The sequence below is a fragment of the Moschus berezovskii genome, chromosome 15 (assembly GCF_049115385.1).
Source record: "Moschus berezovskii isolate FMDL1 chromosome 15, NW_MosBer_1.0, whole genome shotgun sequence".
Classification (NCBI taxonomy): domain Eukaryota; kingdom Metazoa; phylum Chordata; class Mammalia; order Artiodactyla; family Moschidae; genus Moschus; species Moschus berezovskii.
Genome location: NC_142474.1, coordinates 17,468,945 through 17,493,264, shown reverse-complemented (window position 1 = coordinate 17,493,264; position 24,320 = coordinate 17,468,945). Strand labels below are relative to the sequence as shown.

At 43.1% G+C, this 24,320-nt stretch overlaps 1 protein-coding gene across 1 annotated transcript in view; it reads right to left on the bottom strand.

The window, feature by feature from the left end:
- The window catches only part of MROH8 (maestro heat like repeat family member 8), a 39,048-nt gene extending 15,166 nt beyond the window's left edge, over window positions 1-23,882 (bottom strand). Inside the window, exons 1-7 of the mRNA XM_055437056.2 lie at window positions 23,761-23,882; window positions 21,418-21,563; window positions 14,755-14,877; window positions 6,051-6,130; window positions 5,135-5,279; window positions 4,217-4,312; window positions 58-162 (exon numbers count right to left, since the gene is read on the bottom strand). Coding sequence (XP_055293031.2) covers window positions 58-162; window positions 4,217-4,312; window positions 5,135-5,279; window positions 6,051-6,130; window positions 14,755-14,877; window positions 21,418-21,563; window positions 23,761-23,857 — 792 coding nt within the window. The 5' untranslated portion in view covers window positions 23,858-23,882. The remainder of the gene's footprint in view (window positions 1-57; window positions 163-4,216; window positions 4,313-5,134; window positions 5,280-6,050; window positions 6,131-14,754; window positions 14,878-21,417; window positions 21,564-23,760) is intronic.
- Window positions 23,883-24,320: the final 438 nt, after the last annotated feature.

The following is a 24,320-nucleotide window of genomic DNA, read 5'->3' as shown; positions in this document are numbered from 1 at the left end:
CTGGGCAGTTAAAAGGATAGCTCTGGATCCTCCATCTTCAACTGGAGGTCAACTTACTTGCAGGCTGAGATGTTTGAATAAACACTTCAGAACTTGAGTCATGCTGGCTGCGCCCCGTTCCCGTTCATGGCCTTTGTCTGACTGTAACCAGGGATCCATGTGCTGTGAAAAATAAATAGTTAAGCAGCTTGATCTAGGAAAATAATCCAAAAGTCATGAGCTCATATTTTACTAACATTGTTTAATTTCTCTAATAGGTACCCAAAGACTTTCTGATAGAACTGGTTTTCTATTATAATCCTAGAAAATCTTAGCACTTAAGATATTTATGCATAACAGGAGGCATTCAATTTGCTTTTACAGAGTATAAATGGAAAACCTGAAACTAACTTTTTACATTAAAAAAAATGGTTTATCAGGAAGATCTGCAATAATACCATATTCTTTTGGAAGAAGTGTGGAGGGAAAAGTCCCACATGTAACTTTGTGCATGCACGCTCAGTCGCTAAGTCATGTTCAGCTCTGTGCGACTCCATGGACTGTGGCCTGCCAGACTCCTCTGGTCATGGAATTTCCAGACAAGAATACTGAGTGGATTGCCATTTCCTGCTATAGGACATCGTCCCAGTCCACGGACTGAACCTGCATCTCCTGTCTCTCTTGCACTGGCCTGTCACTGTGCCTTCTGGGAAGTCTGCCACATGTCACTACAACGTCTGAAAACATATTCTTAAATGACAAAACAGCTCTAGTTGCAAATGAAAGTAGTGGGAAGACAAACAACCACAAAGATCTAGGGAGTCAGGTGGTCCAGCTTCTATTGGTGCTTATATTCTAGACTTTATTTTTTCTTCACCCAACTTTCTTCAATTATTTATTCTCTACTTCTGTGTGTTTTTAGCCTTATGAAATCTATTTAGGAAAGAAAGAAAATAATGTGCTATTAAGGAGCTTTGAGGACAGGAAATTGCATCTGCCTGAATCACCAACCTAGAGCCAGACATGCTGAAATGCGAAGTCAAGTGGGCATTAGAAAGTATCACTATGAACAAAACTAGTGGAGGTGAAGGAATTCCAGTTGAGCTATTTCAAATCCTAAAAGATGATGCTGTGAAAGTGCTGCCCTCAATATGCCAGCAAATTTGGAAAACTCAGCAATGGCCACAGGACTGGAAAAGGTCAGTTTTCTTTCCAACCCCAAAGAAAGGCAATGCCAAAGAATGCTCAAACTACTGCACAATTGCACTCATTTCACATGCTAGTAAAGTCATGCTCAAAATTCTCCAAACCAGGCTTCAACAGTATGTGAACTGAGAAATTCCAGATGTTCAAGTTGGATTTAGAAAAGGCAGAGGAACCAGAGATCAAATTGCCAACATCTGCTGGATCATGGAAAAAGCAAGAGAGTTCCAGAAAAACATCTACTTCTGCTTTACTGACTATGCCAAAGCCTTTGACTGTGTGGATCACAACAAACTGGAAAATTCTTCAGGAGATGGGAATACCAGACCACCTGATCTGACTCTTGAGAAATCTGTATGCAGGTCAGGAAGTAACAGTTAGAACTGGACATGGAAAAACAGACTGGTTCCAAATAGAGAAAGGAGTACGTCAAGGCTGTATATTGTCACCCTGCTTATTTAACTTATATGCAGAGTGCTGCTGCTAAGTCGCTTCAGTCGTGTCCGACTCTGTGCGACCCCATAGACGGCAGCCCACCAGGCTCCCCCATCCCTGGGATTCTCCCGGCAAGAACACTGGAGTGGGTTGCCATTTCCTTCTCCAGAGTACATCATGAGAAATGCTGGGTTGAATGAAGCACAAGCTGGAATCAAGATTGCCGACAGAAATATCAATAACCTCAGATATGCAGATGACACCACCCTTATGGCAGAAAGCAAAGAGGAACTAAAGAACCTCTTGATGAAAGTGGAAGAGGAGAGTGAAAAAGTTGGCTTAAAGCTCAACATTCAGAAAATGAAAATTATGGCATCTGGTGCCATCAGTTCATGGCAAATAGATGGGGAAACGAGGGAAACAGTGACAGGCTTTACTTTTTTCGGCTCCAAAATCACTGCAGATGATGACTGCAGCCATGAAATTAAAAGAAGCTTGCTCCTTGGAAGAAAAGTTATGACCAACCTAGACAGCAAATTAAAAAGCAGAGACATTACTTTGCCAACAAAGGTCTGTCTAGTCAAAGCTATGGTTTTTCCAGTGGTCACGTATGGATGTGAGAGTTGGACTATAAAGAAGGCTGAGCACTGATGAATTGATGCTTTTGAACTGTGGTGCTGGAGAAGACTCTTGAGAGTCCCTTGGACTGCAAGGAGATCCGACCAGTCAATCCTAAAGGAGATCAGTCCTGAGCATTCATTGGAAGGACTGATGCTAAAGGTGAAACTCCAATACTTTGGCCACCTGACTGGAAGAACTGACTCATTTGAAAAGACCCTGATGCTGGGAAAGATTGAAGGCAGGAGGAGAAGGAGACGACAGAGGATAAGATGGTTGGATGGCATCACGGACTCAATGGACATGAGTTTGAGTAAACTCCAGAAACTGGCAATGGACAGGGAGGTCTGGCATGCTGCAGTCCGTGGGGTCGCAGAGTCTGACACGACTGAGCATCTGAACTGAACTGAACTGAGAATGGGAAATTGTATCTGCCTTAAACAGTAGGGAAGGATTCATGGAGGAGGAACTTCACAAAAAGGGTGGCATTTCAGATAGAAGAAATGGCTTGAATTAAGCTAGGAAGGCAGGAAGGTACAAGGCACAACCAGGTAAACGAGAGAAACCCAACGTGGCTGGAGTGTTGATGTAAAAATAGAAGAGGGATGAGAAATAACATATGGCTTCCCAGGTGGCTCAGTGCTAAAGAACCCGCCTGCCAATGCTGGAGATGTAGGGGACTGGGTCAAGCCCTGGGTTGGGAAGATCACCTGGAGGAGAAGATGGCAACTCACTCCAGTATTCTTGCTGGAAAAATCCCATGGACAGAGGAGCCTGGCAGGCCACGGTCCACAGAGTCACAAAGAGTTGGATGCAACTGAGCACAAGCATGAAAAATAACGTTAATGTCTCTTGTGGCAAAGATTAGTATCCATCTGTATAAAGGTGCAAATAATTAATAATAGTTTAAAGGGTTATCCCTTTCTAGAATAGCTGCATCTTAAAAAGGAGAAAGAGAGTAAGACGCTTGAACTGCAGTGAATGCACTCCAATGAATAACACCCTATTGGTGAAATGGCAGCTACTGGAACGGGTACAGGTGATGGCAGGTGGCTATGAACAACCTTGCCTGGTAGGCAGCTGCCTATTTACTCCTTCACGAGGCTGACTCTGTTCTCTTGATCACTGATTGAAGCCCTTCTATAGAAATGAGCAAAAATAATTTAAGGAATAATTATAGCAAGCATTTAAACCATTTTTGAAGGCCATTTATTCAATACTCATAGTAATTATTATCTCCATTTAAAGGTGAGAAGACAGACTTCCTTGGTTGTTCAGTGGTTAAGAACCTGCTTGCCAAAACAGGGGACACAGGTTTGATCTTTGCTCCTGGAAGATCTGACATGCCTTGAGGCAACTAGGCCCATGAGGCACAACTATTTGAGTCCATGTTCCTAGAGCCTGTGCTTCGCAACAAGAGAAGCCACCTCAATGCACCGCAGAGTAGGCCCGCTCACCACAACTGGAAAAAGCCTGTGCCTTTGAAGAACAAAGACCCAGTGCAGCCATAAATAAATAGATAAGTATTTTAAAAAGGCGAAGACTGCGAGATTAAATTCCTTGCTGAATGTATTTAACCAATGAATGGCAGAGAGTCAGAATTTGAACCCAAGTCTGACTCAACACGCAGAGCTGTTACTCACCTATTACATAAAGTGAAAGTGAAAGTGTTAGCTCCTCAGTCACGTCTGACTCTTTGCGACCCATGGACTGTAGCCCACCAGACTCTTCTGTCCATGGAATTTTCCAGGTAAGAATACTGGAGTGGGTTGCCATTTTCTACTCCAGGGGATCTTCCTGACCCAGAGATCAAACCCGCGTCTCTTGAATTGCAGGCAGATTTTTCACCGTCTGAGCCACCAGGGAAGCCCATACTCGCCTACTATGTTGCCTCCTAAAACTTAACCCTTCCATATTTTTTTCTTCCACTTTCACCAGTTAATAGGAATAGTCACCCATTCTCTTATGATATCCTGTTTACCTTAAAAATGATGTCAAGATTTTCCAAATGTCGGTCTTTTATCACCAAACTCTGGAGCATCTCAGCGAACGCCTGAAATGTCTGCCTGTAAAGACACTGCAAAGGCACAGGGTTAGTGAGGACCCCACGGGAAGTTCTCCCACACTGTACACTTTAAGGCTCTCCTGGTTATCTTAGACCTTACTCAAAGGTGAAGGACCTTTGGGTAAAGCACTAGCAGGCAGTATGTGACTCGAGGTGAAACTAAATCTTCATTTCAAATAGACATCTCAGCCTTACTGGGAATCCAGTTAACTGATTCTCACTACATGTGAGAATTACTTATGGGTTATCAACATACTTTTAAAGCTTGACTTGTGAATCTTTCCGATACCTTGAAACCCAGGAGAACAAAGTCCCCTTTGGCAACTGCTTCACCTTCCAGTTCACCAGCTGTAGAAAGAAATCCAGTCTTGGCCCTTCCCTTCCTCTTTTCTCTGCTTGAAAGCTTTTCTTCCAGAGATGTTCACACGCCCTCTCTGCAACTGTCACCTCATCAGGAAGCCTCTCTCTGGCCACCTGATGCATAGGGCTGGCTAACAAGTTCATTTGGTTTTCCCATAAGATGTTATTGAAAAACTTGGCATATGAACGTTCCTGTCTTATTGTAAAGCCAAAAGCAGGAAAAGAAGGAATGAAGGGAAGAAGACAAAATAAAGTGGGATAAAAAAAACAACTATTTAACAACCTATTTTATTGTCTTCTGCAGTGGCAAGCAGATTCTTTGCCAATTTCACCACCTGGCTACGCCACCTATTTTATTCACCAGACTTTGCTTAAATAGTTTTTGGTGAGTTCCAAAAAATCAAATGTACTTTCAAAAAGCCAAGATCAGCTGACCCTGTGGCTGGCGAGTTACTCTGGCAAGGTGTGAGTTACCTCTGAATTGCAGGATCCACCTGGAATGATTTCCTGCGGATGGGTAAGGGTCTTGATAGAGGGCAGAGCGATTACACTTTTGGTGACAAGACTGAACAGGTCAGCTCGATCTTCAGAACCAAACAGCAAGTAGACATCTTGGTAACTAAAAAAAAAAGACAGTTTGGGAAAAATAGCCAGCTGGGAAGAATCTGATTTGATGTTAATAAGTAGGAATCCAAGTGACCCCAAAGAGAAGGAGAGACTGCTTGGTATATCATTCTAATGGAGGAAACCAATGGCACGTTTGTCAGTCTGTCTGGACAAACCCTACAAAGGTTAAGAGGATGAGTTTCAGGCTCAGAGCCTCCAACCTGGTCCCTTCCTTTCCCTCTCCAACCCATAAGAGTGACTCCTCAGGCTTTCCTCCAGTCCAACCACAGAAGGAAGCCAGCTAAAGTCTGATACAGCAAACCACAATTTTCCAAAGTGTGTTGTGCTGAATGCTTGTTAGTTTTTGGTTTTGAGTTTGGGGACTGGTGGGCAGACCCAAGTTTAAAAACCTTTTAACTACAGGACTTCTTGAGACCTTCAATCAGTTAATGTGCCGTACTAATCTCTAAGAGAGGTAAATAGCAGACAGCCCTTCCAAATTTCTCAGGCCATGGACTTCTGCTGTCATGAAGCATACATGGGAATACCTTGACAATGAATACACTCTGGACACAACTGAGCTCCACAGAGGTTCTAAGAGGTCTTTGAGATACAGATGGGAGCACACGTGAAAGTCGACTTCTTACACAGAAACGTGGATCTGACTTCCCCTTCTCTTTCTAAACAGTTTTCAGTAGTTAAAAATAGGAAGCACGTCTGTGGGCTCTGGTGCTGGCCCTGAATGAGGAAGCAGGATGCATGCACAGGGGGATGCGGGCCTCACCTGAAGTCAGCGATGGTGATAAAGACCTCCTGGAGCACAGGGCTGAAGACAGACTTCAGGGGCTCCTTCTCCACCAGCGCCTGCAGTGAGAGGGAAAGAACTTTAGAGAGTTGAGAATGGGCCGAGCCATTAGGCCAGATGGCAGGAGACGTGAACGGCCTGGAATAACCACGGCAGGTCCTCTGGTGGGCCTGCTCCTGGGTTCCACTGGGCTGGCAGCAGGACTGTGGCCAGGCTAGGAGTTTAGTCTCTGAGGCCTGGCTCTGCCTCTTACTAGCTGTTTGAGTGGATACCTGCCTGTACCTCAGTTTCCTTATCTGTAAAACAAGATAACAGTACTATTTACCTTCATAAGTTGGTTGTGAGAATTAAATGAGCTAATTCATAATACTCAGTGTGTGTGTGCTCAGTCGCTTCAGTCGTGTCCAACTCTCTGCAACCGTATGGACTGGAGCCCATCAGGGTTCTCTGTCCATGGGATTTTCCAAGCAAGAATACTGGAGTGGGTTGCCATGTCCTCCTCCAGGGGATCTTCCCAACCCTGGGATCAAACCCACATCTCCTGCGTTGCAGGTGGATTCTTTACCCACTGAGCCAACTGGGAAGCCCATAATACTTAGTAGCCCTCAGTTAACTGTGAGATAGTGTCTGTTAGTCATTATTTTCATGACTAGTGATTATTAGACTTCCTAACTCTTCTTGCTACTAAACCAGCCATCTCTTCTCTAGTGCCTAATCTTATTCTAAGTTGCTTGTCCTGGAAAACAAATAACTTCATGGATTCCAAACTGGCAGAGGGAAAGCAGCTTTGCACTACTGAATAAACCTGCAGAGTGGCAGGAAAAAAGAGGCTCTGGCGCTGGATATGCCTGGGTGTGAGCACTGGTTCTGACCCTCGCTCTCTGTGACCCTGTGTGTCTTACTGAAAGTCCCTGTGCCTGAGTTTCCTTATCCAGATGGAGAAGATGAGCTCTATATCAGGGAGTTGAGCTGAAGAGCAGATGTAAACAGTTGTAGGGGCCTCCTTACAGGACGGTCTACCCAGCCTCTCTGGCAACTGCCTTCGGCCATCAACAATGGGTGTTCCACAGCCACGTTTCTTTAATATTTATTATTCGGCTGTGCCAGGTCTTAGCTGCCACAAGCATGATTTTCAATCTTCATTGTGTCATGCAAGATCTTTAGTTGCCACAGGCAGGATCCTTAGTTGCAACATGTGGGATCTAGTTCCCTGACCAGGGATCAAACTGTGTCCCTTGCATTGGGAGTGTGGAGTCTTAGCCACTGGACCACCAGGGAAGTCCGCACACAGCCATGTTTCTGCTAAGACATTTTGTTCCACTAACCACAACTCATCTGTCCAGGAGTACACACCACTAAGTCAACTGACTAAATTCTCTCTCTTAGGAGTGCTGAACTGAGACAAGGAACCTCAATCTCTGTCTGGCTGGTCTATGAAAAGGAGAAAGCTTAAAACTTGGGAGCACTGCCCTATGGACGGGGTAACCAAAAGAGCAAATTTTGGCAGGACAGAGGTGGGAGCGGGAAGAGGAAAGGGGAGGAGGAGGGAGAGGGAGGGAGATGGAAATGCACACGAAGGAGAAAAGAGGTGGAATGTTCTCACTGGGCATGAGGAAATATTTTGTGTGTGTGTGTGTGTGTGTGTGGTTTCATTTCCTTTCTGGAGCAAGATGTTCTTCCTATCACAGGATTCTAGGGAACAGGCAGCGATCCTAAGAACAGATCTCCCCTTCTAGGTTTCTCTTGCCTGCCACCCAAAGGATCTCATTTAGAACTTAGGACGGTGCCCAGGAGGCAGTGCTCAACAAACATGCCTGGGCTCTCTTCTGTGCCCTTCTCTGAGTTTTCCCTTTCTCTTGTCTCATCTCACTTTTCAACTCTGGTCAGATCTTGCAGATGGACTACTTGTTCTTCTTTCTGATTTCCTCATGGAGCTTACTTATTTGTATGGTTCACAGTCTGGAAGGGACAAAGCATCAGACTTGGCCTTCAGGCTGACAGTCGGCCTCTACTCACTCAGATCTACTTCTCTCAGGAGCATCATCACTAAGGTCACAGGGACAACCTGGCATTTGGGTGTTAAAAGGTGAGCTCATCATCGTCCCATGCAAAGGACAGGACTCCTCTGCCTGCAATTACTGAGGACGGCATCCTTTCCCAGGCTCGTAAGAGAGATGATTTATGGTTTCTCTCCTGTATTTACTTCCCACGTCCAGTCTATCACAGTGGCCCCTTCCTGCTTTGCAGATTCTTAGTCTCCATCCCTGTAGCCATATTCCTACATATTCCTGTAGCCACTCCCACGTTGATGAAGGCAGTGCTTTTCAGCTAAAACACCAGGCCTGCAGTTCTGATTTCAATCTACCTGACCACTTCTGTCAGAATAATCTTTAAAAAAAATTTTTTTATTGGAGAATAGTTGATTTATTGTGTTAGTTTCAGGTATACAGTAAAGTGAATCAGTTACACACACACACACACACACACACACATATATATCTCCACTTTTTTTCCCGTAAAGGTCATTACAGGGTATTGAGTAGAATTCCTCAGTAGGTTCTTAATAGTTATCTATTTTATAGAGTGTATATATGTCAACCCCAATTTTCCAATTTATCCCTCTTCCCTTTTACCCTCTGATACCATAAGTCTGTTTTCTATATCTGTGATTCTACTTCTGTTTTTTAAATAAGTTAATTTGTATTCTTTTATGGATTTCATATATAAGTGATATTGTATCTTTTGTCTTTCTCTAACTTACTTCACCCAGTATATCTTTTCTTTTTTTAAATCAGTAAGGTATGAATGGCTTATTATAGATTCACAATTATGCTAACCACTACGCGGAATCAGAAGCTGAGAGGCTTTTTGATTGTAAAGTATTTGTGTAGCAGGGACCTCCTTGGGTGACTATCCAAATCACAGCACTCACCTTTTCTCTGGGAGCTGTCTCTAATACACAGGGAGGCAGGGATGCCCAGAAGTCATGGCATCATGATACCATGCTGCCCCCTGACACACCCGATCGATGCAGCAGTGGAGAAGAGACCCAGCCTGGGCCAAGAAGACTCTCTCCCCCAGAATGTGGAATTAAGGACTGACAGACACGGACAGATTGGGAGCTGCGAGAGGTTAGGGTCATAGTGATGGCAGAGCAGTCCCTGCCTTTGAGACTCCTGGAGGTGTCCTGGAATGGGCTCTTTTGGAGGCTTGATAGGTAAACATCTTCCTTAGACTCTAAGTGAGATACTCCAGTGTCCTTTGTGGGTTTCAATTTTATATGTAATTGTTCGGCTGTGCCAGGCCTTTGTTGTGGCATGAGAACTCTGAGTTGTGGAATGTGGGATCCAGTTCCCGGACCAGGTTGAACCTTGGCCCCTTGCATTGGGAGGGGGAGGTCACTGGACCACCAGCGAAGTCCCCATCCCTTTGTTTTTAACGTGAGTGAGCCAGAGTTGATCTTCATTGCTTGCCTCAAGAAGAATCTTCAGTTCAGTTCAGTTCAGTTCAGTTCAGTCGCTCAGTCGTGTCCGACTCTCCGCGACCCCATGAATCACAGCACGCCAGGCCTCCCTGTCCATCACCAACTCCCGGAGTACACTCAAACTCATGTCCACAGAGTCGGTGATGCCATCCAGCCATCTCATTCTCCGTCGTCCCCTTCTCCTCCCGCCCCCAACCTTTCCCAGTATCAGAGTCTTTTCCAGTGAGTCAACTCGTCTCATGAGGTGGCCAAAGTATTGGAGTTTCAGCTTTAGCATCAGTCCCTCCAATGAACATCCAGGATTGATCTCCTTTAGAATGGACTGGTTGGATCTCCTTGCAGTATAAGGGACTCTCAAGAGTCTTCTCCAACACCACAGTTCAAAAGCATCGATTCTTCGGCGATCAGCTTTCTTCACAGTCCAACTCTCACATCCATACATGACCACGGGAAAAACCATTGCCTTGACTAGACGGACCTTGGTCGGCAAAGTAATGTCTCTGCTTTTTAATATACTATCAAGGTTGGTCATAACTTTCCTTCCAAGGAGCAAGCGTCTTTTAATTTCATGGCTGCAATCAGCATCTGCAGTGATTTTGGAGCCCAAAAAAACAAAGTCTGACACTGTTTCCACTGTTTTTCCATCTATTTCCCATGAAGTGATGGGACTTAACCAGTCTTAAAAAAATGAGACATTTGTTTCAAAGGTCTTAATGAAAGCCATACAGATATTACTATCTCCATTTTCCAGGTGGAGCTAGAGGTTCAGAGAAGCAAAGTGGTTTGTCTAAAATCACAAAGGTTGTGCTTGACAGAACTAGAACTAGAAACTGTGTCCTTTGATTCCTAAAACAGGTCCCTTTCCTCTCCATCCTTCTGCTTCAGGGAGCTCAAACTCTCACTTGGACAACAGGACAGATTATTTTCTTATTAGTTCAGTCTACTGTGAACTGCCTGTCCTCCGTACTCCTTCAGCATGCATTATTCATATCATAGAAGAGTCTTCTTAAAACATCATTCTCATCCATTTCTTACCTTGCTGCTCAAGTAACACAGTGCTTCTTCAGTGTTGAGTATACTCTTTACCAGATGACATAGTAGTAGGGTTTTGTGGAGGACCTCAAGGCAGAATTAGGGTGGAGTCTCAAGGTGCCAGAGGAAAACTAAGAGGCATTACATACAAGTTCAGCTACATTAAAATTCTGCAACAGGAGGACGTTTCTGGTTATCCCTGGTTAGGAATCCACCTTGCAATGCAGGGGACATGGGTTGGAGAACTGAGATCCCAAATGCCTATGAGGCAAGTTAGCCTACATCCCACAAGAAGAGAAGCCCCCAGGGTTATGAATAATTCTGCCATAACTCAGGATTAGTACTTCGCATAGCCAGATCCTAATTTACCCCTCAAAGCCCCTAATCACTGGTTCTTTCTTTCAACCCTATTTATCACTTCCTTTTAAGATTAGATCAGGAGATCTATCTGGATTAATTTCACTCAAATCTTGTCATTACTTTATATCCCGATTGTCACTGTAGTTCTTCTCTTTTCTATTAAAGTTCTCCACATACTGTTTACATCTTTTTTGACTTTGAAGTAACAGACATACAATAAACTGTACATATTTAAAGTGTACAGTTTAATGATTTTGAACATAGGCATGTATGCATGAAATCATCACCACAATCAAGATATGGATCACTCCCAAAAGTTCTCTTGTGCTACTTTGTAAATTCTCCCTCCTGCCTGTCCCCACTCTACTCCCACCTCCAGGAAAGCACTGATGTGATACCACTATTTAGTTCAGTTCAGTGGCTCAGTTGTGTCTGACTCTTTGCAACCCCATGAATCACAGCACGCCAGGCCTCCCTGTCCATCACCAACTCCTGGAGTTCACTCAAACTCATGTCCATCGAGTCGGTGATGCCATCCAGCCATGTCATTCTCTGTCGTCCCCTTCTTCTCCCGCCCCCAAACCTTCCCAGATATCACTATGCTGCTGCTGCTGCTAAGTCACTTCAGTCGTGTCCGACTCTGTGTGACCCCATAGACGGAAGCCCACCAGGCTCCCCCTTCCCTGGGATTCTCCAGGCAAGAACACTGGAGTGGGTTGCCATTTCCTTCTCCAATGTGTGAAAGTGAAAGTGAAAGTGAAGTCGCTCAGTCGTGTCCGACCCTTAGCGACCCCACAGACTGCAGCCTACCAGGCTCCTCCATCCATGGGATTTTCTAGGCAAGAGTACTGGAGTGGCTTGCCATTGCCTTCTCCGGATATCACTATAGATAAGTCTTAATTTTCCAGAATTTCATGTGAATGGAATCAGAGTATATTATCTTTCTATCTGGCTTCCTTCACTTAGTATAATTATTTTGAGATTCATCCAAGTTGTACAATGTATTAACAGTTCATCCATTTTCATTGCTGAGTAGTATTCCATTGTATGAATATACCAAAATTGGTTGATCCACTCATCCATTGATGGGTCTTTGGGTTGTTTCCAGTGTTTAGTTTTTACAAATAGAGCTGCTATAAAACACAGGCGTACAAGTCATTGTATGAACATGTGCTTCATTTTACCTAGGAATGGAATTGCTGGGTCATGTGGTAAGTATATATTTAACTTTTTAAGAAACTGCCAGTTTTCCAAAACGGCAGTGCTATTTAAAGTCCCACCAGTGGTACATGGGAGTCTTAGATGTGCCACATCCTCCTCACTAACATCTGGTATCATCTTCCTTTTTATTTTAGGCAGTCTAGTTGATGTACAGTTGAATCTCATTGTGTTTTTTAAAAAATATGTACTATTCCTTTATTTGGCTGTGCTGGGTCTTAGTTGCGGCATGTAGACTCTTAGTTGCAACATGTGGGATCTAGTTCCCTGAACAGGGATTGAACCCAAGCACCCTACATTAGGAATGTGGCATCTTAGCCACTGGACCACCAGGGAAGTCCCTCTTGTGGTTTTAATTTGCTTTTTCCTAATCACAGTGATGGAGCATGTTTTCACGTGCTTATTTGTAGATATTCTCTGGTGAAGTACTGTAATACAGACTCTTTTCCGCCTTCTTTTCCATACTCTGCTCTCAGCTTCCTTTGCTCTTTTAATTTGGATACTGAAAAGCCATGCTTTGTCACGGATCAAGAGAAGACTGGCAAATCCCATAAACTTCTTTCTTTAGAATGACCCTGGTTTTCTCCTCAGAACTGCCTTTCCTCTTGGTTGTTGGAAGCAACTCTCTTTTAGCTCCTGCACATGGTCTTGAACAATGATGTACTGACCCCTGGAGTTTTCTGGTGGACACTGACTCTCCTTAACTCTTCGAGGCTGAACCCCTTGCCAGCCCAAACTTGGGTTGATTTTGCTACTGGCTGGACAGATTCAGGTGCAAAGCATGGGGAAACTCAGCGTGCTTTTGCTCGTGGATCTTCTGAGCTGACTGGTTGAACTATGTGTCAACCCACTGCTGCCAATTTTGGTAGAGGTGGGACTGTGGAATCATGCCATTTTGGCTGAGTCCTATGGCTGCATATAACACTCTTTCCATGGAGTAGAGCCAAGTAAAAAGCTTCACTCACTCTTAAATCTGCATCATATCATTCTGTTCTACTTGATGTATTACTTGGAATTTTTCTCAACCTACTTGTGAGGTGTTGCTGCTGCTGCTGCTAAGTCACTTCAGTCGTGTCCGACTCTGTGTGACCCCATAGACAGAAGCCCACCAGGCTCCCCCGTCCCTGGGATTCTCCAGGCAAGAACACCAGAGTGGGTACTTGTGAGGTGTAGTCACTTCCAAACTAACTGTAAACTCTTGAAGGGCAAGGAATAACCCTTCCAGGAAATTTGTATTCTTTTCAAAGCATCACAATGTTCTGGGTACAGAAGATCTTTGATATAGTCTGGCGTGCCTATGGCCTCACTCACTTCGTTGTGTCTGGCCCTTTGGTTCCCCATGCACTGTAGCCTGCCAGGATCCTCTGTACATGGGATTTCTCAAGCAAGAACACTGGAGTGGGTTGCCATCTCCTCCTCCAGGGGACCTTCTCAACCCAGGGATTGAACCCATGTCTCCCGTGTCTCCTGCACTGAAAGGTGGATTCTTTAACACACCTGCTGCTACTGCTGCTAAGTCGCTTCAGTCGTGTCCGACTCTGTGCGACCCCATAGATGGCACCCCACTAGGCTCCTCTGTCCCTGGGATTCTCCAGGCAAGATTACTGGAGTGGGTTGCCATTAACACGCCTACCACTTAACAAACCCGTTAGCAGGTTAGCCTTCAGTTCTGGAAACTAATCATCAATCTAATCAGCCTTACAAATCTGTGTACCTACGGGTGTACCTACGGCTGATTCTTACTGATGTATGACAGAAAACCACAAAATTCTGTAAAGCAATTTAAAAAATTTTTTTAAAGTTAAGTGCTTGTCTAAGTGCATCTGGATCCTTTGACATGGAACAGACCACTCACTTACTCCTCTGTGCCCTTACTAGACTTATTTAAACTTTTGTTATAGTCTCTGTGACACCTGATTGGCTGCAGGAACAGAGATTATATCTTTGTGGACTCAGTTCCTAGGACACCGTCTGGAACTGTGAAGTACTTAATAAGGCAATGGATGAATGAGTTAGTGGCAGAGTGTGGCTAGAGTTAAATATAAACAGGACAAAATACAACAATAAAAAGGATATCATCATGTTTCTCAAATGCAAAATACATGTTAGGTACTGTGTTCTGTGGCTGGCATTTATTTATTTAATGATCTCAGTAGCTATGTAAAGTACTGGGTTGGCCAAAAACTTCATAACATCGTATGGAAAAATCCAAACAAAATTTTTGGCCACTCCAATAGATACAGCTATTCTCATTTTACAGATGAGAATGCTAAGGCACGGAGAAGTGCAGTACTTTCCCAAAGTCACGCAGCTAGAAAGAGGCACTGAACCTAGGCATTTGATTATAGAATCTACCTCAGAACTACTGCTTCTTTATTTAAATGTTGTTCCTTCCTTTTCTGCTGCTCTTTTAATTGGTTTTCAAGGCTGATTATCTTAGTGGAGTGCCCTAGGTGTTTCTCCTCTATGCAGAAATACTGATATGAAAAAGATGTTGAAGGAATTGATAACATAGATGAAGCCACTAAAAATTTTGTTGTCACAGAATTTGCATGGTCAGATAATCTGGGATAAGGTCATAATACTTACACTTAGCAGATGCACAATGTCTGCTACGTGGCTGTGAATGAATGATTCTGCGGTTTCATCAGAAGGTAAAGTTCGGCTGAGAGAAGACAAAGATCTCAGGGCTGTCAGCTTCTCAAGTTCACTCTGAGGTTGTGGGAAAATGATAAAAACACAATTCTACATTATAATCTCATTTGATAATTGTAAAAGGCTTTTGAAAAGCTTCTTGGAATGTTTTAAACGACTGACATCTCATTCAACCCAAGATTAGTATTTTATTACAAGGAATAAAGAAGTTCCAGAGGAATAAAATTCCTTGTCCAGTGGCCCTGTCTGAGTTTGGGTCTTCATTTTCCCTCTCAGCTAGATTTTACTAAGTACTCCATGATGGCTCCATCCACCTTTAGTCTGCATCTCCACCTACCTTCCCTGTTTGCGTGCTGTGTGCTTAGTCACTCAGTCGTGTCCGACTCTTTGCAACCCCATGGACAGACCTGCCAGGTTCCTCTGTCCGTGGGGATTCTCCAAGCAAGAATACTGGAATGGGTTGCCATGCCCTCCTCCAGGGGATCCTCCCAACCCAGGAATCGAACCCAGGTCTCCCACATTGCAGGAAGATTCTTTACTGTCTGAGCCACCAGGGAAGCCCTCCCTGTTTACTGCTATCTGATTAAGTTTCTGAAAGGTGACCTCTGATACTGTTACTTCCAGCTCTCCTAATGTCATTAAAAATTCATTATTTTGAGTCTTTGTTTTCTATTAAAACACAAGTTCTGATTTGAAGAATAAAATCTTTTGTATTATTTCCTTTTCTGATTATAAAAGCAATATCTATCACACAAACTTTGAAAAAATAAGGTACTAAGAAGAAAGCAAAAGACACCAATAATTCTACATATCATGAGAAAATTTCTCCAGTCTTTTCTCCCCTACATGTAGATGGTATAAATTGGTATAAGCCCTCTGGATAGCAAGTGGCAATAGTAGCAATATATAGCAATGGCCTGATTTTCTATCACCTGGATTAGTAGAACAAGCCTACATTGGGTTACTCTGCTCCAGTTTTGTCCCCTTCTAATCTATTCACCCAGCTATTACCAGTTTCATGTCATAAAATGCAAATTTGATCAGGTAACTCACTCTCTACTGAAACTCTTTTCAACAGCACCCATTAAAGTCAAGGCCCTTCTCAAAGTGACCGCAGCTAACCTCTGCCATTTCATTTTCCGCCTTGCCTGGTAGCATACTGAGTTTTAGCCCAGTTAAGTTTCAAGCTGCCCTTTCTTGCTTTGGGACCTTTCCGCCTTCTCAATCGTCTACATTTTTTGTTTACTGACTGAAATCTATATATGCTTTAAGACTTAGATCATGCATTCTCTCCTAAAGTTGGGTCAAGTACCCTTCTAAGTGTATCCATAAACCACATGTATATATTCAGTTCAGTTCAGTTCAGTCGCTCAGTCGTGTCCAACTCTTTGCGACCCCATGAATCACAGCACGCCAGGCCTCCCTGTCCATCACCAACTCCCGGAGTTCACTCAAACTCATGTCCATCCAGTCGGTGATGCCATCCAGCCATCTCATTCTCTGTCGTCCCCGTCTCCTCCCACCCCCAATCCCTCCCAAGATCAGACTCTTTTCCAGTGAGTCAACTCGTCGCATGAGGTGGCCGAAGTATTGCAGTTTCAGCTTTAGCATCAGTCCTTCCAATGAACACCCAGGATTGATCTCCTTTAGAATGGACTGGTTGGATCTCCTTGCAGTCCAAGGGACTCTCAAGAGTCTTCTCCAACACCACAGTTCAAAAGCATCAATTCTTCGGTGATCAGCTTTCTTCACAGTCCAATACTCACATCCATACATGACCACGGGAAAAACCATAGCCTTGACTAGACAGACCTTTGTTGGCAAAGTAATGTCTCTGCTTTTTAATATGCTATCTAGGTTGGTCATAACTTTCCTTTCAAGGAGTAAGCGTCTTTTAATTTCCTGGCTACAATCAGCATCTGCAGTGATTTTGGAGCCCCCAAAAATAAAGTTTGACACTGTTTCCACTGTTTCCCCATCTATTTCCCATGAAGTGATGGGACCAGATGCCATGATCTTAGTTTTCTGAATGTTGAGCCTCAAGCCAACCTTTTCACTCTCCTCTTTCACTTTCATCAAGAGGCCTTTGAGTTCCTCTTCACTTTCTGCCATAAGGGTAGTGTCATCTGCATATCTGAGGTTATTGATATTTCTCCCGGCAATCTTGATTCCAGCTTGTGCTTCTTCCAGCCCAGCGTTCCTCATGATGTACACTGCATATAAGTTAAATAAGCAGGGTGACAATATACAACCTTGACGTACTCCTTTTCCTATTTGGAACCAGTCTGTTGTTCCATGGCCAGTTCTAACTGTTGCTTCCTGACTTGCATACAGGTTTCTCAAGAGGCAGGTCAGGTGGTCTGGTATTCCCACCTCTTTCAGAATGTTCCACAGTTTATTGTGATCCACACAGTCAAAGGCTTTGGCATAGTCAATGAAGCAGAAATAGATGGTTTTCTGGAACTCTCTTGCTTTCTCCATGATCCAGCGGATGTTGGCAATTTGATCTCTGGTGCCTCTGCCTTTTCTAAAACCTGCTTGAACATCTGGAAGTTCACGGTTCACATATTGCTGAAGCCTGGCTTGGAGAATTTTGAGCATGACTTTACTAGCGTGTGAGATGAGTGCAATTGTGCGGTAGTTTGAGCATTCTTTGACATTGCCTTTCTTTGGGATTGGAATGAAGACTGACCTTTTCCAGTCCTGTGGCCATTGCTGAGTTTTCCAAATTTGCTGGCATATTTAGTGCAGCACTTTCACAGCATCATCTTTCAAGATTTGAAATAGCTCAATTGGAATTCCATCACCTCCACTAGCTTTGTTCGTAGTGATGCTCTCTAAGGCCCACTTGACTTCACATTCCAAGATGTCTGGTTCCAGGTGAGTGACCACGCATCGTGGGGCCACCCAAGATGGACGGATCATGGTGGAGAGGTCTGACAAAATGTGGTCCACTGGAGAAGGGAATGGCAAACCACTTCAGTATGCTTGCCTTGAGAACCCCATGAACAGTATCAAAAGGCAAAATGATAGGATACTGAATGAGGAATTCCCCAGGTCAGTAGGTGCCCAGTATGCTACTAGAGATCAGTGGAGAAATAACTCCAGAAAGAACGAAGGGATGGAGCCAAAGCGAAACAAATACCCAGTTGTGGATGTGACTGGTGATAGAAGCAAGGTCTGATGCTGTAAAGAACAATATTGCATGGGAACCTGGAATGTTAGGTCCATGAATCAAGGCAAATTGGAAGTGGTCAAACAGGAGATGACAAGAGTGAACATTGACATTCTAGGAATCAGTGAACTAAAATGGACTGGAATGGGTGAATTTAACTCAGATGACCATTATATCTACTACTGTGGGCAGGAATCCCTTAGAAGAAATGGAGTAGCCATCATGGTCAACAAAAGAGTCCGAAATGCAGTACTTGGATGCAATCTTAAAAATGACAGAATGATTTCTGTTCGTTTCTAAGGCAAACCATTCAATAATACAGTAATCCAAGTCTATGCCCCAACGAGTAATGCTGAAGAAGCCGAAGTTGAACGGTTATATGAAGACCTACAAGACCTTTTAGAACTAACACCCAAAAAAGATGTCCTTTTTATTATAGGGGACTGGAATGCAAAAGTAGGATGTCAAGAAACACCTGGAGTAACAGGCAAATTTGGCCTTGGAGCACGAAATGAAGTAGGGCAAAGGCTAATAGAGTTTTGCCAAGAGAACGCACTGGTCATAGCAAACACCCTCTTCCAACAACACAAGAGAAGACTCTACACATGGACATCACCAGATGGTCAACACCGAAATCAGATTGATTATATTCTTTGCAGCCAAAGATGGAGAAACTGTATACAGTTAGCAAAAACAAGACCAGGAGCTGATTGTGGCTCAGATCATGAACTCCTTATTGCCAAATTCAGACTTAAATTGAAGAAAGTAGGGCAAACCACTAGACCATTCAGATATGACCTAAATCAAATCCCTTATGATTATACAGTGGAAGTGAGAAATAGATTTAAGGGACTAGATCTGATTGATAGAGTGCCTGATGAACTCTGGACAGAAGTTTGTGACATTGTACAGGACACAGGTACCAAGACCATCCCCATGGAAAAGAAATGCAAAAAAGCAAAATGGCTGTCTGGGGAGGCCTTACAAATAGCTGTGAAAAGAAGAGAAGCGAAAAGCAAAGGAGAAAAGGAAAGATATAAGCATCTGAATGCAGAGTTCCAAAGAATAGCAAGGAGAGATAAGAAAGCCTTCCTCAGCGATCAATGCAAAGAAATAGAGGAAAACAACAGAATAGAAAAAACAAGAGATCTTTTCAAGAAAATTAGAGATATCAAGGGAACATTTCATGCAAAGATGGGCTCGATAAAGGACAGAAATGGTATGGACCTAAAGAAGCAGCAGATATTAAGAAAAGGTGGCAAGAATACACAGAAGAACTGTACAAAAAAGACCTTCACGACGAAGATAATCACGATGGCGTGATCACTCACCTGGAACCAGACATCTTGGAATGTATATATTGCTAACGTGATATTTGTGATACTGTGATAAAGTTGCCTTCTTACTCATCTATTACCCTGACGGCTGTGGATTTAGGTCAGGGCAGGGAATGGGCTTTTTTTTTTTTTTTTCAATTCACTGCAGCAATCCAAGCCCTTTATTAATTACAAAGAAATCCTTTAGAAAGCCCTACTGACATGAAGTATAAAAAAAAGTCCAAGTCAAAAGTGAAGACCAACACTCTGGCTTTAAGTCTTTAAAAAAATTTTTTACTGGCATTACATAGAGAAAATATAAAACTTGTTGACTTTTCATAAACCCCAAACATCTGTGTACATATATTCAAGGGAAATGAAAACTGGATCTCAGAGAGGTATCTGTACTCCCATATTCATGGCAGCATTATTCACAGAGAGATGGCACAGTGGTAAAGAATCTGCCTGCCAATGCAGGAGACACAAGAGACATGAGTTCAATCCATGGGCCAAAAAGCTCCCTTGGAGTAGGAAATGGCAACCCACCCAGGACTCTTGCCTAGAGAATTCCATGGACAGAGGAACTTGGTGGGCTGCAGACCACAGGGTCGAAAGGAGTCAGACACAACTGAGCACACATGAACATGGAAATAACCCAAGTGTCTGTTGACAAATGACAGAGACCTTGGACACTGATTTAGACGTGCCAGGCTTCTCTGAGTTCATCAGACATTCTCTGACCCTTTCTGCCACAAAGTTGTAAAATGTTTCATTTCCTATTTCTGGAAAGTGCATGCCTGTGTGCTGTCACTTCAGTTGTGTCTGATTCTCTGCAACCCTATGGACTGTAGCCCGGCAGCCTCCTCTGTCCATGGGATTCTCCAGGCAAGGATTCTGGAGTGGGTTGCCAAGTCCTCCTCCAGCGGATCCTCCCAACTCAGAGATCAAACCTCCAATTTTAACTTCTACTTTCTCCTATTCATTCCTTAGACTTGAGCTGAAAGGTTACTTCCTCAGGAATGCCTCCCTTTACCCCCAGGTCAAGACAAATTCTTTTGTTATATGCTCCCACAGAATGAATGAATGTTTCACTTATATAATGAATACTGCATTATTAAGTAGGATAATACAGATTTATAGTTACTGACCAAGAAATTTCTTTTTTCTCCCACTATCTCTGATGTGTGCTTTTCTATAATTACATGCATTTGTATGCACGAGAAAAAGTCTGAAAATACATACACCAAATGTTAACAGAAGTTATCTTAGGAGGAAAACTAAGATAACTTAAATCTTGGGGGGATTAGGGAAGAGTAACCTGTACCTTTTATCACAGTTTTCTCTGTTTTTATAGGAAATTTAAAATTTTTATAAACATGATTATAAACATAAAAATAATTTAGAAGAATATGTAAATATATTTATTATAAATACAAAAAATAAACATAAAGGTATTGTGGATAAAGAATGCCACCTGCCATTTCAGTGAACAAACGGTGCTGCGCCCATCAAGCCATCAGCCACTGGAGCTGCTCCGCACCTTCTCACACACACTAAAATGATTAATTTGAAATGTCTGCTTTTGTGATTAGCAGTCCATCTTTTGGAGCTTTCACTACATAGCTTTATCCCCCCCCATCAAAAACTCCTTGTTATCCTGACTCCTCCCTTACCAACAGTCCCTCAGAGCTATCTGAAAGACTGACATTCCAGTCCTTAGTGTTCGTCACCAGTCCTATCCGACTCTTTGTGGGCCCAGGGACTGTAGCCCTCCAGGCTCCTTTGTCCATGGAATTCTCCAGGTAAGAATACTAGAGTGGGTTGCCATTCTCTTCTCTAGGGCATCTTCCCAACCCAGGGATCTAACCTGGGTCTCTTGCATAGTAGCCAGACTCTTTACAGTCTGAGCCACCAGGGAAGCCCTTTAGTCCTTAGTAACATCTCTGAAAAAGCATAACTCTTCATTTGCAGGTTATGCTTTTTTTTTTTCCAGTTGACAGTATACATATAAATCAATTTTATATCCTATAAATGTTTTATATAAAAAATTTTAAGATATTTGGTAGATGAATAATTGGAATGACTTGGAAAATTGCTTGCGCGTACCTTTAGTTCACCATTAAAAAACTCCTGGATGGATTGGATCAGCTGCTCAACACCGACTTCATCAAGGGGGCCTTGGTGGGTCAGGTGTCTGGAGGTGTCTGTGAGGGATTCCCTGTGGAGTCTGGGGATTTCCGAGATGTCCGAGTCTAACACCAAAAGAAAGACATTGGATGATGCCTCGGGAGAACCCCTGGACATCAAGATAGACAGGTTCTGTTCTCACCTTTCCTATTTCCTCTGCAACCCGGGACAAGTCTCTTCCCCTCCTGAGTCTCCGTTTTCTCAATTACAAATCCAATGTTCTCCAGTGAATGAGTGAAGTTACTCAGTCATGTCCGACTTTGTGACCCCATAGACTGTAGCCTACCAGGTTCCTCCGTCCATGGGATTCTCCAGGCAAGAGTACTGGAGTGGGTTGCCATTTCCTTCCTCAACGGCCTCCAAGGGCCAATGACCTCCAGTGTTCTCCAAGGGCCTCCTAAACTACAAACACCTTTAAGGCTGAGCTGAGGCAGGTGGGTTATAAGAGCATGGATTTTTCTCAGTCTGAGACTAGTTTGAATCCTGGCTCTATACTTACTAGCTATATGACATTTATTGAATTAGTCTGTCTCTTAGAAGCTTAGATTCCTCACCAATAAAACAGGGTTATTGCTGGGGACTGAGTGAGGTAGTACATACAGAAGGCTTTACCAGTTTGTAGCTCACAGTAAGCACTTAAATGGTAGATATTCTTATGTAAATCCAAAAGTATTTGACCTTGCAGTGACTAGAGCTTAAAATATAGTGGCCTCTTGTGCCCATGATCTCTTTCCAAATGGAGCAGGTAGCTGAGTAAGTGTTTGAGGTGTCTCCTTCTTGACCTGAGATACAGTGGGTTGGCCAAAAAGAACTTTGGGGCCAACCTAGTACTTTAAGAGCACAGGCTCCAGAGTTTGCCTAGGCTCACATCCCGGTTCTGCCTCTTTCTAGCTTTCTGACTTTATGCAACCTTAGTTTCTCTGGGCCTATTTCTACATTTCCAAAATGGGGATGATAACAACCTTCTTTATCGAGTGACAAGGATTATGCTGGCATCATTTTCCTCTGCATGTAGTTTTTAAGATTATAAAATACACCAATTCTGTTTAATAAACAAATTTTCAGGAAAAAAAGAACACTATGATACATATATCATGGTTAGAAATGATACAATGTGAAGATGTGTATCTCATAATTGAGGAAATACAGTAATTTTATTGCCAGTGAGGAACACAGCGTTTCCCTTTGGGCCTTCCTAGATTCAGGTCGTTTCATATCCTTGCTTCCTCCATTTCTGATGCCAAATTCCTTATTCCTATTGGGCAAACAGCCTTCCTAGTTCCTCCCTAACACACCTATCAGCTGAGGGTTTCTCTACTTTTGTTCGCTTAGTGGTTTCCTGTCTACTGTCTTCTGTACATTTCTCCCACTTCCTGCCACATGTCTGTCGTCCACTGGAAGCCCATGTTCCTGTTCACCTATGATCTTTGCACAGGCTTTCCTTCTGCCTCCTGTTTCTTCTTCCTCTCCCTACCTTCCCTTCCTCTCTTTGCCTAGCTAACCCCTACTCATCCATCAGAGCTCGACTCCAGGATCCCTTTCCTGAATCCCCTCTTTGCCCATTCTGGCTAAGTATCCTCTGATACTAATAAACCGTTTTCTGTCTGCTCATTACTTCCTCCCCAACCCTTAATCACACACATTATCCTGAGCTCCAATCATTTGTTTATAAGTGAAGATTACTGTTTATAAGTAGCTCTAGAGAGAACAATAGGGCTTCAACAAATACTTGTTGAATGAAAGTACAAGTGAATGAATGTAGTTCCTCAAACACACTGTAGCTGTTCAACTTTTTCACAGTGCTTACTACAACTTGTAATTACTTCGTTTGTTGTCTGTTTACTTTTTTGGGGTCATTTTCAGCACTATAATCTAAATCCTATGAGGGCAGGGATCACATTGGCCCTGTTCATTGTTGTATGCCCAGCAACTGGTCCTCAATCAATGTTTGGAGAATAAATGAAAGATAGTTATGCTGTAACCCAATCCAGCAACCATCCACATCTACCTCTCCCTTCTCAGAATCCCTCCAGCACTTAGACTCTGTATAAGCCTTTAGGATGATCTGTTTCAGGACCAAATTTAGATTTCTATATACCTAGAATAATATATCATCTCATTTTGCCAATAACATTCCAAGGTCTTAAAGCCAGGGACCAAACTCGTTGTCAAAATCTAGTTGACAGCTGGTCACCCTAAAACTTCACTTGACAAGAGATTTCCTGTTCCCAGCCCCACTCCTTTATCTTTCCCCCATTTCACCTGTAAGTTCAAGGCTACTTGGTTGCTTTTTAATATCCTCTAAGTTGCCCAGCTGCAAATCCACACTTCCTGAATCACTGTCAGAAGCAAAAGGCATCACTGCTTCTTCTTGACTACAGATCCTAGGAATGAAGAAGGGATTGGAAAAATTAGTTTTTCAGGACTATTTCTGTCTCATCACTCAAGTGAAAGTTTAAATGTCCCCTTCTCAGAGAGGCATTTATTGATCACCAATCTAGATTAAGTAGCTTCTCCCTACCCAGTCTCATATTTATTTGTTCATTTCTTGCGTAGTATTTAATTATTACCTATGATTATCAAGTTTCTGTGTGTATATGTTTGTTTACTGACCATCTCCCATCAGACTATAAACTCCACGAGGGAAGAAATCTTGTTGACGTGGTCACAGTTGTATATTTGATATGGATAGAGTAAAGGAACAAAGTAGGTGATTAAATAGGTAATCCCACTACGGAATCATATAAGTAATGGAAAAAGTATGGGAGACCCCTAAGTTAACAGTCACTCAAGAAAGCAGGTTTACTTACCACAAAACCAAG